We start from the raw sequence: 13,708 nt of genomic DNA on the forward strand, positions 1-13,708 counted from the left end.
TACAAATTTTAGGATTATTTGTACAAATCTTAGGATTATTTGTTCTAGCTCTGTGAAGAATGCTGGTGTTATTTTGATAGGTATTGGCATTGAATACGTAGATTGCTTTGGGTAGTATTGACATTTTAACAGTGTTTGTTCTGGATAGGAGCATGGAATATTTTTGCATTTTTTTGTGTGTGTCTTCTTCAATTTCTTTCATAAGCTTTCTTTCATAAGTTTTCAGTGTAAAGATTTTTTACCTCTTTGCTTAGATTTATTCCTAGGTATTTTATGGGTTTTGGTACAATTTTAAATGGGATTAATGCCTTGATTTCTCTTTCTGTTGCTTCATTGTTGGTGTATAGGAATGCAGCCAATTTCTGTGCATTGATTTTATGTCCTGTCACTTTGCTAAATTCATGGATCAGTTCTAGCAGTTTTTTGGTGGAATATTTTGGGTTTTCCATATAGAGTATTAGGTCATCTGCGAAGAGTGAAGTGTGACCTCCTCCTGGCGGATTTGGATGCCTTTTATTTCTTTGTGTTGTCTGATTGCTGAGGCTAATACACTCAGTACTATGTTGAATAACAGTGGTGAGAGTGAAGATCCCTGTCTTGTTCCTGGTCTTAGGGGGAAAACTCAGTTTTTCCCCATTATAGACGATATTAGTGGTGGGTCTTATTATTCATACTCGGTTTTTATGGTCTCGAGGTATGCTCCTTCTATCCCTTCTTTCTTGAGGGTTTTTATCAAGAAAGGATACTGTATTTTGTTAAATGGTTTCTCTGCATCTATTGAGAGGATCATGTGGTTCTTGTTCTTTCTTTTATTGATGTGAATTAATCACATTGATTGTTTTGCTGATACTAAACCAGCCCTGCTGCCCAGGTATAAATCCCACTTGGTTGCGGTTAATTTTTTTTTTTAATGTATTGTTGGATCTGGTTGGCTAATATCTTGTTGAGGATTTTTGCATCTGTGTTCATCAGGGACAGATGGCTTCTTATGAAAGGGTATTCAACATGGTCATTTGCTGATAGTTTTCCTAACTATTAGAAGAAGCAAATCTCCTTGTTGTTCATGTGTCACCTGTAGTTTTAAAAATGAATGAAGATTAAAGCTTGTGTTAGGGATAAACCTAAGATGGTGTCCTATGTGGTATATAATGACATTTCATGGTTTAGGCACAACTGTTCAGTTGGTGCTCTTTTTCTTAATGTTTATTTTGAGAGAGAGCTCAAGCAGGGGAGGGGCAGAGAGAGAAGGAGAGAGAGAATCCCACGTAGGCTCTGCACTGTCAGCAATGTATTGTATCATACATGATGTCATTAAGTCATTTTTGGAAAAACATGAAGTCAGTTTCTTTTCACCAGTAGGCCATATGTAAAATATATATATGTTTTTTAACTTTTTTAATTTACTTTTGAGAGAAAGAGTACGCGAGTGGGTGAGCAGCAGAGAGAGAGGGGTGGGAGGGAACAGAAGATCCCAGGCGGGCTCTGCATTGATAGCAGAGAGCCCCCATGCAGGGCTCAAACTTAGGAACTGTGAGATTGTGACCTGAATCGAAGTCCGACACTCAACTGATTGAGCCACTGCATTCATTCTTTAGTAATTCTTTAGTAGTATGTTCTTTAACCTCCACGTTATTTGTGGTCTTTCCAGATTTTTTCTTCTGGTTGACTTCAAGTTCATATCATTGTGGTCTGAAAATATGTGTGGTATTGTCTCAGTCTTTTTGTACTTGTTGAGGGCTTGTTACCCAGTAGGCGATCTTAAAGGATGTTCTTTGTGCCCTCAAAAAGAACATGTATTCTGCTGCTTTAGAATGAAATGTTCTGAATATATGTTAACTCCATCTGGTCCAGTGTGTTACTCAAAGCCATGGTTTCAGGGCCCCTGGGTGGCTCGCTCAGTTAAGCATCCAGCTTTGGCTCAGGTCATGATCTCTTGGTTTGTGAGTTTGAGCCCCCCATCAGTCTGTCTGCTGTCAGCACTGAGCCCATTTTGGATCCTCTTTCCTGTTTCTCTGTCCCTCCCCCACTCATTCATATTCATTCATTCTCCCCCCTCTCTCCCTCCCTCCCTCTCCCCCCACCCCCCCGAAATAAATAAATAAGTCAACTAAAAAAAAAAAGGCAATTACTTTCATGTTGATTTTCTGCTTAGGTGAACTATCCATTGTTGTACATGGTGTGTTAAAGTCCCATACTGCTTTTGTATTATTATCAATGAATTTCTTTGTTTATTATTAATTTATTTATGTATTTAGGTGCTTTCACATTGGGGGTATAAATAGTTACAATCGTTAGATCTTCTTCTTGGATAGACCCCTTAATTAGGATGTACTGCCTCTTTTTCATCTCTTTTAACAGGGTTTGGTTTAAAATCTAGTTTGTCTGATAATAAGTATGGCTACTCTGGCTTTTTATGTTCATTAGCATGCTAGATAGTTCTCTGTCCCTTCACTTTCAATCTTCTGGTGTCTTTAGGTCTAAAATGAGTCTCTTACAGGCAGCATATAGATGTGTCTTCTGATACCCTGTGTCTTTTGATTGAAGCATGTAGTCCATTTACATTTGGAGTGACTATTGATAGATACGAATTCAGAGTCTTTGTGTTATGTGTAAAGTTGGTGTTTCTGTTCCTTTCTAGTCTTTGTTGCCCCTCTCCCCCAACACATCCACAGTCCCCTTTTAATATTTCTTCCAGGGTTGGCTTAGTGTGGTCAACAACTGCTTTAGTTTTTGTTTGGGAAACCATGCATGCTTCATTTAGTTTTTTGATAGAATGATCTTTATATGGTTAATACCACATTTTGTGCATTCATCAGTTGATAAACATTTGGACTCTTTCTGCTTTTGGAGCTATTATGAACCATGCTGCTGTGAACCCTGTCATGTATAGGGTTTTCATTTATCTTGGTATGTCCCTAGGAGAAAACTGTTTAACTTTTTGAGGAACTGTCAGACTGTTTTCCTAAGCAGCTGTTCCCAACAGCAGTGTACAACAGTTAGAATTTCTACACATCTTGTTCTACACAATCATTAACACTTAAAATGTGTCTTTTTTTTTATGGCATCTTGGTTGAGTGTGAAGTGGTATTTCATTGTGTTTTTATTTTTAAAAAAAAATTTTTTTTTTAACATTTATTTATTTTTGAGACAGAGAGAGACAGAGCACGAACGGAGGAGGGTCAGAGAGAGAGGGAGACACAGAATCTGAAACAGGCTCCAGGCTCTGAGCAGTCAGCACAGAGCCCGACGCGGGGCTTGAACCCACGGACAGTGAGATCGTGACCTGAGCCGAAGTCGGACGCTTAACCGACTGAGCCACCCAGGAGCCCCTCATTGTGTTTTTAGATGCATTTCCCTCATGGTATTTATATTGAGTATCTCTTCATTTGCTTATTTCCTACTTATTTATCTTCTTTGGAGAAACATCTGTTCATACCTTTTACATTTTAAAATTGTGGTTTTCTTTATTACTAAGTTGAAAGACTTTATATATTCTATATACAAGTTTTTTATAAGATACATAATTTGAAAATATTTGCTCCCATTCTATGGATTGACTATTGGTTGTTAGAACACTGGCTATATGTGGCAGTAGTATATTTTAGTCTCTAAGGAAAAACAAAATGTCTCCGCTTTTATTAGTACAGCTGTATGAAATTTTTTTGGCTTAGTTGGTCCCTATTGACATTTTAAAAGTGCATATGCTTATCTACTCTTGTTAAAAAGTAGTGAGATAGCTTATAATGTATAATGACTATGATCTAGAAAGAAATCTTTTTGTTAATGACTTTAAATTGTGATTTTTTTTTCCCCTTATATTTTATTTGCTACTAGTGTTAAAGGCAAAATTGTAACTTGTCTTGTCCTGGAACTTTTTCACCCTGTATTCAGAATCTCTTTGCAAGGATTTCAGTCCTACTCATGTTCTCCTGAAGCATTTCTATTGCAATCTCCTTTTCCTAGTAAGCTTTCTCATTTATGTCACAAGCTGTCTGAAATACTAAGTTCCAGAACTTTTAAAACGTAAAATCCTGGGTTTTGGTTTTTGGGGTGTGTGTGTGTGTGTGTGTGTGTGTGTGTGTGTGTGTGTGTGTGTTTTAATCCTAGCATTTTATTGCCTGGGAAGTTGAGTACCATTCTTTGTCTTTATCACATGTGCTAGCTTTGTTGTTCTAACCAGGCTGACAGTGAATTATAGAGTGCCTAAAAGAACTGCTTAGGGTAAGATTTCTGACTGTTTGTTATTGTAAGAACATTGTTCTTACTGGAGTTGGTCTAGGGTTGTAGAGGAAGGGCTGGGCTACAATGGGCCCCAGGAGTCTAGGATGATTACCTGTGGGGTCATTTTCCCTGGGGCCACCCCATTACCTTAATGGTCTCCTTCTTAATGTTCTGGATTGTGTTTAAATTCTTCAAAGGGTTTGGTAAACATACCAGTCATTCTTGCCAGGTTTATGCTTGAGTGTATATAATGTACATATTGTGTTTTTTATGTATATCTATGATGTACCACACCAGTTTTATTAGCATTAATTTAAGGTGACCACATTACTCATGAGAAACAGAGCAAATATGAATTAAGTCCATCCCAAACAGATGATTTTCCATTGAACACTTGATAATACAGTACTGCTCTGTTATTTAAATTATGGGGAGACTTTTGTTCTTTAAAAAAAAATACATTATATTGTGTCTGGTTTTTTTTGTTTTTGTTTTTAAAGAGAAAACTTCTTCCTGATGTGACAACATAAAATACTTTAAAAATTAAAATCAGAGGAGTGCCTGGGTGGCTCAGTCAGTTAAGTGTACGACTTTGGCTCAGGTCATGATCTCACAGTTCATGAGTTCGAGCCCTGCATCGGTTCGAGCCCCGCATCGGGCTCTGTGCTGACAGCTTAGAGCCTGGAGCTTGTTACAGATTCCGTGTCTCCCTCTCTCTCTGCCCCTCCCCCACTCATGCTCTGTCTCCCTCTGTCTCAAAAATAAACATTAAGAAAATTTTTTTTAGTTAAAATCAGAAATTTAAAAAAAATCAGAAATTAAAAAATATTTACTAATAATTGATATGAGTGTAGTGCTAAACTTGTAAATTCTTAAGTACTAAATTATACCTACATAAGCAAAACTATATTTGACATTTAAATTCTTTAACTCCTTTAAATATGCTTTAGGAGTACATACCATTTCTTTTAATCTGTCTCCTTTATAAATGTTTCTGGATCTTGATTGTAGTCATTCTTACCCTTTTGAGGTCCAGACTCCTGCACTATTAAGAATTTGAAAGCTGGCATGGTGTGTGTGGGGGTGGGTAGGGGTGGGGTGAGCATGCCCGGGTGGCTCAGTTGGTTGAGCATCTCACTGTTGACCTCGGCTCGGGTCATGATCACAGGGTAATGGGATCGAGCCCCTTGTTGGGCTCTGCTCTGAGCATGGAGCCAGCTTGCAATTCTCTCTCTGTGTCCCTTTTCCCCACCCTCCCACTTGCATATGTCTGTGCTCTCTTGCTCGCTCGCTCTCTACAAAAAAGAATTTGAAACCTAGGAACTCTCTACTGAGAGAAATATGCATATACTCACAGTTCTGTAGACAAATTTAACAGGTTTGCAAATCATCTGTACCTGAACCTTTGATCCCAGATTGCCACTGGTGTTCAAATTTTCCCATCAAAAACTCCTGAAAACATTGATGTCTCTTTGGCTCAATACCTTTGAAAGAACCCAGGGTGAGTTTAATTAGTCACAGCCACAGAACAAAACGAAAATACATAAAATGACAAAGGGTTAGGAATAGTATATGTGTAAAAAGTATTATTAAAATAAGGATTATTAATGAAATAAAGGGATTCTGTTTGTAGTTATTAATTGAAACAGGAGATGCCAAGATTGAGATGCTGGGATGAAACATCAGAAAATACAATCACATCTCATTTAGCATGTTCTCTGCTTAACAGAGAATTAACCAGAAAACTTTTTGGATGACAGTCCTTCCTTGTTGAACGTTCTAAGAAAGATACCAATGTGCTTTCTTCTCTCGGCAGAAAATGAAGCCATACATTTTTTAGAAACTTTGATTCCTTGAGTTCCTCTCTATGAACATATATCTACTGCTAGAATATTGAGCTAAATACATACCAATCCTGAGGCTACATCCTCACTATCCATAATTTTGTTATTCTTCTAAAATCATACAGCTAGAGTGTTTTTAAGGTTATATTCCCCCATGTCATTTCTCTTTAAATCATTAAGTATTTATGGAGCATTTACAGTATACCCTAGGGGACCTAAGCTTAGGGTCTAGACAGTGCTATTCAGTAGAACTTCCTACAACAATGGATGTGTTTTATATTTGCACTTTTCAGTAGTGTACCTACTACTCAGATATCTATTGAGCTCTTGAAAAGTGATTTATGTGACAGAGGAACAGAATTTTAATTTAATTTATATTTAAATAGCCACATGTAACTTTAGGCTACCATATTTGGACAGAATAATGTAGATCCTGATTCTGCAAACTTACTACTTACATAACCTTGGGTAAATTACTTAACCTCTCTATAAAATAAGATCAATAGATACCTTTTAGGAAAGTGATGATTTCATTGGTTAATGTATATAAAGTATTTAGCATAATGCCTGGCACATAGAGTAAGAACTCCATAAATCTTAGACACGATTACTCTAATCTGTGTTACATATTATGCAAGTATCAAGGAAGGGAATAGAAAGATGGGAAAAATACAATTCCCATGCTTCAGACAGTTGTATTTCAAATGGACCTTGCCAAGAAGTTTCAACAGCAGGGAGCTTTGGTGTGATGGACACAGTCTGAACAAAGGTAGGGCAGCTAGGGTGCTAGTCCAGGTAGTGACTCTCTTTTTTTGTTTTTAATTTATTAACAAACATGTAGATAGCCTGTTCTGTATCTATACATTAGAAATTTCAAAGTCTTTAAGTAGAAAAACCTAGGTAATACTGTAAAAGTTTTTATATTACTTACAAAATTCTCTTTTAGTCATCTTAATATATTTTGATATTGATGACAAAAAAATAAATAGAAAAGTTTAAAAATGTTTCTGGCCCTATCTTTAGTGTTTTAAGTATATTATCTCTTAAATCTAAAACATAACCCTTTATACTACAAGCCTATAAGCCATTGTCTCAAATCTCTGAGGCCAGATATGTTTTATTAGAGTTCTAAGTTTTCCAAATTTTAGACAGATTAGGACATATAACTTCAGACAAGTGTTGTTTTTCCATTAATGAAACATACTTTCATTAAATGGAATAAATAGGGATTCACATCATTTCTGGATAGCTTCCTACAAATGGATTACGAGATTAGGTTTTGACATCAAAGAAATTATGGCTGTTTTTAGTTTTCAAAGAGTTCTGAAATGTGGAATTCTAGATAATTCCTTGTGTTTATATGTATTCTCCATATTTGTGAAGCTGTTATTGGTAGAACCTCATATGCTCAGGTTTGTTTGTACCAATCCTCATGTACTTTCCATCCTTGCCACATAGTAAAAGGGCTAGTCTTGACTGACAGCTTAGCTTGCCTTTAATGTTATATCTCTTGTGAGGTACGTGGTTTTCATGATGACTGAACCCTCATTTCATTTATTGCTAACTGCTATACTTTCCATAACTCAGACAGCCAGCAGGTGCCCAGGGAGAATTTATTGAATGCATGACTCCACCCACAGATACTCTGAAAGTTCTAATTTTTGTAGCTCCTCACATGTCATGGAGTTTTTCGAGCATAGTAGAGTGAAAGGCAAGATAGGGGCATCATTAGTTTGTATAAATTGCTTCATGTCTTGTTTCATGGTATAGTATAGTCAAAATAGGAAACAAGAACACCACTGTTATTGTGCATAGTGGGAATGATTATCAGTGGGGTTAGTAATGTACGATGTCCTTATGTGGATGTTGGATGTTGATTGGTACTTCATTTCCTTGCTAGATTTACTGTAAAAACATTTTTCTTTTTTTTCTTTTCCATATTTATTAGAATGGTGCTCCCTACTTATGTCTAGTGGAAAGGCCATTCTTCTAGGAATTGGGAGGATTGGGTCAGGTACAATGTTGCTGGTATTACCTGCATTACACTGGGAAGGCAGTTTGTTTTGGGGGTCTTGATATCCTGATACCAGAAGTTTGTTCAGAAGGTAAAAGTTGAGCTGAATAAAATTTCAAGATAGCAAAGTGTGAAAACTTGGCAATTTGATTGTCTCCTTTGAGCACTTACCTTACTTTCTAGGCTTCTTTATTGCCCAGGGAAGCAGTGACCCTAGGCATAACAAAGGTGCCCCAACTATGGCATCTACCTTCTCTGCATTGTTCCATTGTCCAGAATTAGTGTTGCTTGTACTCTTGATTCCCATTCCCTTAGTTCTGTGCCTGTCCCCTGAATTAGATACCAGGAGAAAAATCAGTTTGGAAATTAAGATATTTTAGGGAAGGGATTTGGAGCAGCATACACTTCATATAACTCTGCATGTCTTTCACTGCCTCCATGTCAAAGTTTAAATAAACCTTAGAGCACAATTTTACCCTCCCAAATTTCCCTTGTCTCTTATCTCTCTCTCCTTAGTTTATCCCATAAAAAATCCTCTCTACTGCAGTCCCTACAACCCTTTTACTTGTCATGATGCCCACCCCTGGTTTATTGTTTGTTCTTTCAGAGGTTGGGATTCAATAGATCCTCTGCCTGCACTTCTGCGTCTGAGGTTTTTTTCATTTTTGTACCTTGCGATAGCAGATCTACCTCTTGACTTCCTTGCTTTGAATAGAACTCAGTAAACCAGAAAGTTGGCGATGAGGTCACTTCTTGTAAGAATACACCCCTTCCTTTCTCAGTTTGATATTTGATATTGGTTGACAGTGTAAAAGTATGCCAACAAGGGGCTTTCAGCTTTCTTTTCCTTAAGCAAAGTATTGGACAAGAGTCAAACTTATAGAGTAACTTATAGGGAAGCCCTAGCACAGTGATATGAACACGGCAGACAAATGGTTGCTTTCAGCTGGAGAGAACTAGAGATAGTGAAGGTGGAACTAATAGTTCCAGACCTTGATCTGAACAGTGTTACTGTTCATGAAGGTTTTAGACTGATACACACTAAGGTTTTATCTTAACTGATTATAATTTTCCAGAGAATAAAGCCTTTAACATTATGTATTTTATTTATTTTTTAAAGCTTAATCTTCTCACTAGTTTTTTTTTTTTTAATTTATTTATTTTTCAGACTGAGTGAGCAGAGGAAGGACAGAGAGAGAAGAAGAGAGAGAATCCCAAGCAGGCTCCGCGCTGTCAGTGCATAGCCTGATGTGGGACTTGATCTCACAAACCATGAGATCATGAGCTGAGTCAAAACCCAAGAGTTGGATGCTTAACCAACTGAGCCACCCAGGCACCCCAACATTATGTATTTCACATGTTTGTATGCTGTGCTCACAGAAAGTATGGGTGCTAATAACAGAGGAATATGCATTCTGGAGCTGTGGTCTCCAGAGCTAGATAAGAAGCCCAAGGTTGTATGCAAAGGGATGTTTGTAATTTATAGTGAGACTGAAAGTCTCAGACAAGAGATGACACGTTCATGTTTTATGACTTAGGACCAAAACACCAGGATTTCATTTTGTCAGTCTTCTCCTCCATGAGACACTGTAATGGAATCTTGTGGTTTGTTCCATATTTACTGTTTGTCACTCATAAAATATTTCCTAATGCAGCAGGATCATTGGCCTGCAATTCATTAAATATTCAGTGTAAAAATTTTATAACATTTATGAAAGAGCACTGTACTTAATTAACCTGATTATTATTAAATGTATACCATTAAGTGTATACCATTGCACATTTAGATTACAGGCTAAGTGTTGCTTTGCAGTTTACAAGGAACTTGAGGGGCATCTGGGTACCTTAGTTGGTTAAGCATCCAACTCTTGGTTTCAACTCTGGTCATGATCTTACAGTTCGTAGGATCGGTTTGTGGGATTGAGCCCTGTGCCAGGCTGTGCACTGACAACACGGAACCTGCTTGGGATTCCCTCCCTCCCTCCCTCTCCATCCCTCTCCCTCCCTCTCCCTCCCTCCCTCCCTCCCTCTCTCTCTCTCTCTCTCTCAAAATAAATGAACCTTAAAAAAAATAAAGGACCTTGAAATTATATGCTAAAAAATATTCTAGTATTCAGGTAAGACTGTGTTGGATATCTAGAATTTAAAGGAAAGGCTGGACTCTTGTTTAGTCTTTTTTTTTTTTTTTTAAGTTTATTATTTTGAGAGAGAGCGAGCGAGCGGGGGAAGGTCAGAGAGAGAGGGAACAGGGGCTCCACACTGACAGCAGAGCGCCGGACACAGGGCTCGAACTCATGAACCATGAGATCATGACCTTAGCCAAAGGCAGACATTTGACTGAGCCACCCAGGTGCCCCAGGCTGGACTCTTGTTTAAACATACTCTCATTATGTGCTAACACGATTCTCCAACCTCATCAGACAGAAGGGATCATTTTGCAGCCATAAGAATTCACTGTCTTTGCTGCCAAGCCTGTCCCGAGGGTACCAGCCAAGTATCTCCTTGGTATTCTGGGAGCCCCAGGTGACCCCTCAGAGGAGCTCACAAACATTTCCCTCCTTTTCCTCTGTTTCTCCTCCACCCCATTTGGTAGTCATCCCCTGGGATGCCACTTGAGGCCAGGGCCTCCTCACCAGTGTTGCTTGTTCTTCCAGGGCACACTGATACCTGTGACCGTGTCCTGCAGTTTCTAAGCATGAACATTTAATATGCTAAAGTGGTAGTACTATATTCTTAGTTGTTTTGAGAGGAATGCTTTACTCTCTCACATGCCTGTCCTTCAATGACTCCTGAAAAGCCATCCTGTCAGCTCCTCCATAGAGCCATCTTTCTTCACAGATCCAAGTAGGAATCCATGGAAATAGTGGGGTTGGGGACTAGTATCTGAAGCATACTTTGTTCATAGTAATTTCCTTCGGTTGCTTGGCAAAATCTCTTCTCCCTCTCCTTTCTGGACCAAAAACTAATCAACCGACCAACCAAGCAAACTTCATACGAGAACACCCACCACTTCATGAGACCTGTCTAGAAACCGTTCAGTCTCACCTTAGGTTGGATGTAGGATCCTAACTGCATTTATGTAAAGATACTAATAGTTATCATTGTTAGTAGATTGCAGGGGTTTTCCTACAGTCATTTCTGCCCTGCTATTCACCTTGCTCCCCCAGTGACCAGCTCCTAGAAGCTAATGAGGCTGTGACCATGGAGCACAACACAGCTCACAGCTCTGGATGTGTAGGGTGACCAGACTTCTACCCTCTGGTTATAACTATCTGAGTATGGATGAATCTTATTTACATATCTTACTCATTCATACATAATCTCATTCATATATGGAAGGAATAACTGCATAGGTTAGTACATCCACTTTTGAGAGGAAAGAACACTATTAATATTTATGTCAGAATAATTAGAATAATATAGTATCCTAAATATGACCTGTGATATGAGTAAACTTAAAAACGTTATTTTTACCATGTATGTCTAGTTATTTCCAAAACTATATGTTTGGATTATTGCTGTTTTTCTGTCTTTTAAAAAAAATCTTTACTTCTTGTTTATAAGGTTCTTTCTTGGCACAGTTGCTTCGTGGATTTATGCTGTATGATTAGTTTTCATTTCTAATCCTAACCTGATTTGTTTTCCTTGTCCCAGCCAATTAGAAATGTTCTTATTTTTATTTTCAATGCAGATGCAGAGTTTGCAGGGTGGTACAGAGGCCATAGCCCGGCTGGATCAGTTAGAAGCTGATTATTATGACCTACAACTTCAGTTGTATGAAGTACAGTTTGAAATCCTGAAGTGTGAAGAGTTACTATTGACCGCACAACTGGAAAGCATCAAAAGACTTATATCAGGTATGGTGTGCATTCAACCACATAAATCCAGGAAAAAAATTAATACATATGGGAAATACACATAGTCGTCAGCTGGTTCTTCTGTTGAGACTAAGAATGTCTTAACATAAAGCCTTTTATTTTTTAATTTATTTTTTAATTTATTTTTTAATTTTTTTAATGTTTATTTTTGGGAGAGGGAGAAGAGGGAGGGGCGGGGGGGGGGCAGAGAGAGCGGGAGACACAGAATCCGAATCAGGCTCCAGGCTGTGAGCTGTCTGCACAGAGCCTGATGCAGGGCTGGAACTCAAGAGCTGTGCGATCATGACCTGAGCTGAAGTCAGACACTGAACCGACTGAGCCATCCAGGCGCTCCAACGTAAAACCTTTTAAAGGAGCTCTGAAACTCAAGTTATTTAATAGACTCAGCAATGCAACTATGCTATTACCTTTGTAAAATACTCACTTTGTAAGGTTGTTTCAGCCAGAAAAATTTTGAATTTGAGGGATGATGATACTTAACATTTATCGAGCATTTAACTGTGCCACACACTGCTGAGCGTTTTGTATACACACTCACCCTAGAAGGTATATTTCCTAACAATTGCTATTTTACAAAGAAGCTCAAGAGGTAACGGCTTTGCCTGAGGTTACAGAGTTAATAAGTAGCCTGGAACTCTGTTCTTTCTGGCTCCATGAGCTCCTGCTCTTAACCACTACCCCTTGTTGCTGTTTTGTTACAGAAAAGAGAGATGAGGTAGTATATTACGACACTTACGAAAGCATGGAGGCCATGCTGGAGAAGGAAGAGATGGCAGTGTCTGTGCACTTACAGAGAGAAGAGCTACAGAAACTTCAGCAGAAAGCACGCCAGCTGGAAGCAAGGCGTGGACGAGTTTCAGCCAAGAAAGCCTACCTCAGAAATAAAAAGGTATAATAGCTTTGGTTATTTATCAAATATATAGCCTTAGTTTTAAGACTTTTTGTTAGTCATTACTTAATCCTTGACCCATATCTAATAATTGTAACCTGATTTGTCACTAGCAGTTACATGTTTTAAAACTAAGTGAGAGTTACCTCTTCTCAATACTCAAGCCATTATGTTAACATTATAGAGTTTTCTGAGAACTGCCTTGTTAAACACATTAGAACAGCCAGTGATGATGTGCTATTTACCCCCGACACCCCGTAAGTGACTCTGGTAAAGGACAGGGTTGCAGGATGCCATGTAATGCAGTTCTCTGCTCCTGATTATTTAAGGAGGCCAGTCCTGTTGTATAATTATGTCTTGATTCTGATCTCAATCTTTAAGGAATTCTATATATAAAAAAATTAATCCATATTCTTTACTCTTCACTCTTATTAATCTAAATCTGAGGTAGGGAAGTTCACTCCTGGAGAATCTGCCCGTTTAGACCAGCAGCCTCAGACCTCCTGCAACCCATCACATCACACAGAGTCAGGGGCTCTAAATGGTCTTGCCCTCCGCCATGCCTACCCCCAGCCCTCACTTACCACCTGAGGTGGGAGAACTACAGGGGGTAAAAGGAGTGATAAAAGATGGCTGAGAAGAGAGGAAACTAGAAACACTAAGTCCTAGAAAGAAAGATAATGAGAAGGTCACCTCTATGATACAAAAGATGAAAGTATGCCTTTCTGTGTAACATCGTCCTATATTCCTTGTCTACATGTCAACATGTTCACTGTCACAGGGTGTTTGGTCTATCCAGCATCCTTGGTAGGATTTCATACCCAGGGGAGTACTTGTGACTTTAAGTCATGCCCTGCCTTTC

General features: G+C 38.4%; 1 protein-coding gene across 1 annotated transcript in view; it reads left to right on the forward strand.

The window, feature by feature from the left end:
• The window catches only part of JMY (junction mediating and regulatory protein, p53 cofactor), a 98,603-nt gene that overhangs the window by 62,977 nt on the left and 21,918 nt on the right, over positions 1 to 13,708 (forward strand). Inside the window, exons 5-6 of the mRNA XM_053224299.1 lie at positions 11,771 to 11,936; positions 12,659 to 12,846. Of these exons, the coding sequence (XP_053080274.1) occupies positions 11,771 to 11,936; positions 12,659 to 12,846 (354 nt within the window). The remainder of the gene's footprint in view (positions 1 to 11,770; positions 11,937 to 12,658; positions 12,847 to 13,708) is intronic.

This window comes from Acinonyx jubatus, chromosome A1, assembly GCF_027475565.1.
Source record: "Acinonyx jubatus isolate Ajub_Pintada_27869175 chromosome A1, VMU_Ajub_asm_v1.0, whole genome shotgun sequence".
Taxonomy (NCBI): Eukaryota; Metazoa; Chordata; class Mammalia; order Carnivora; family Felidae; genus Acinonyx; species Acinonyx jubatus.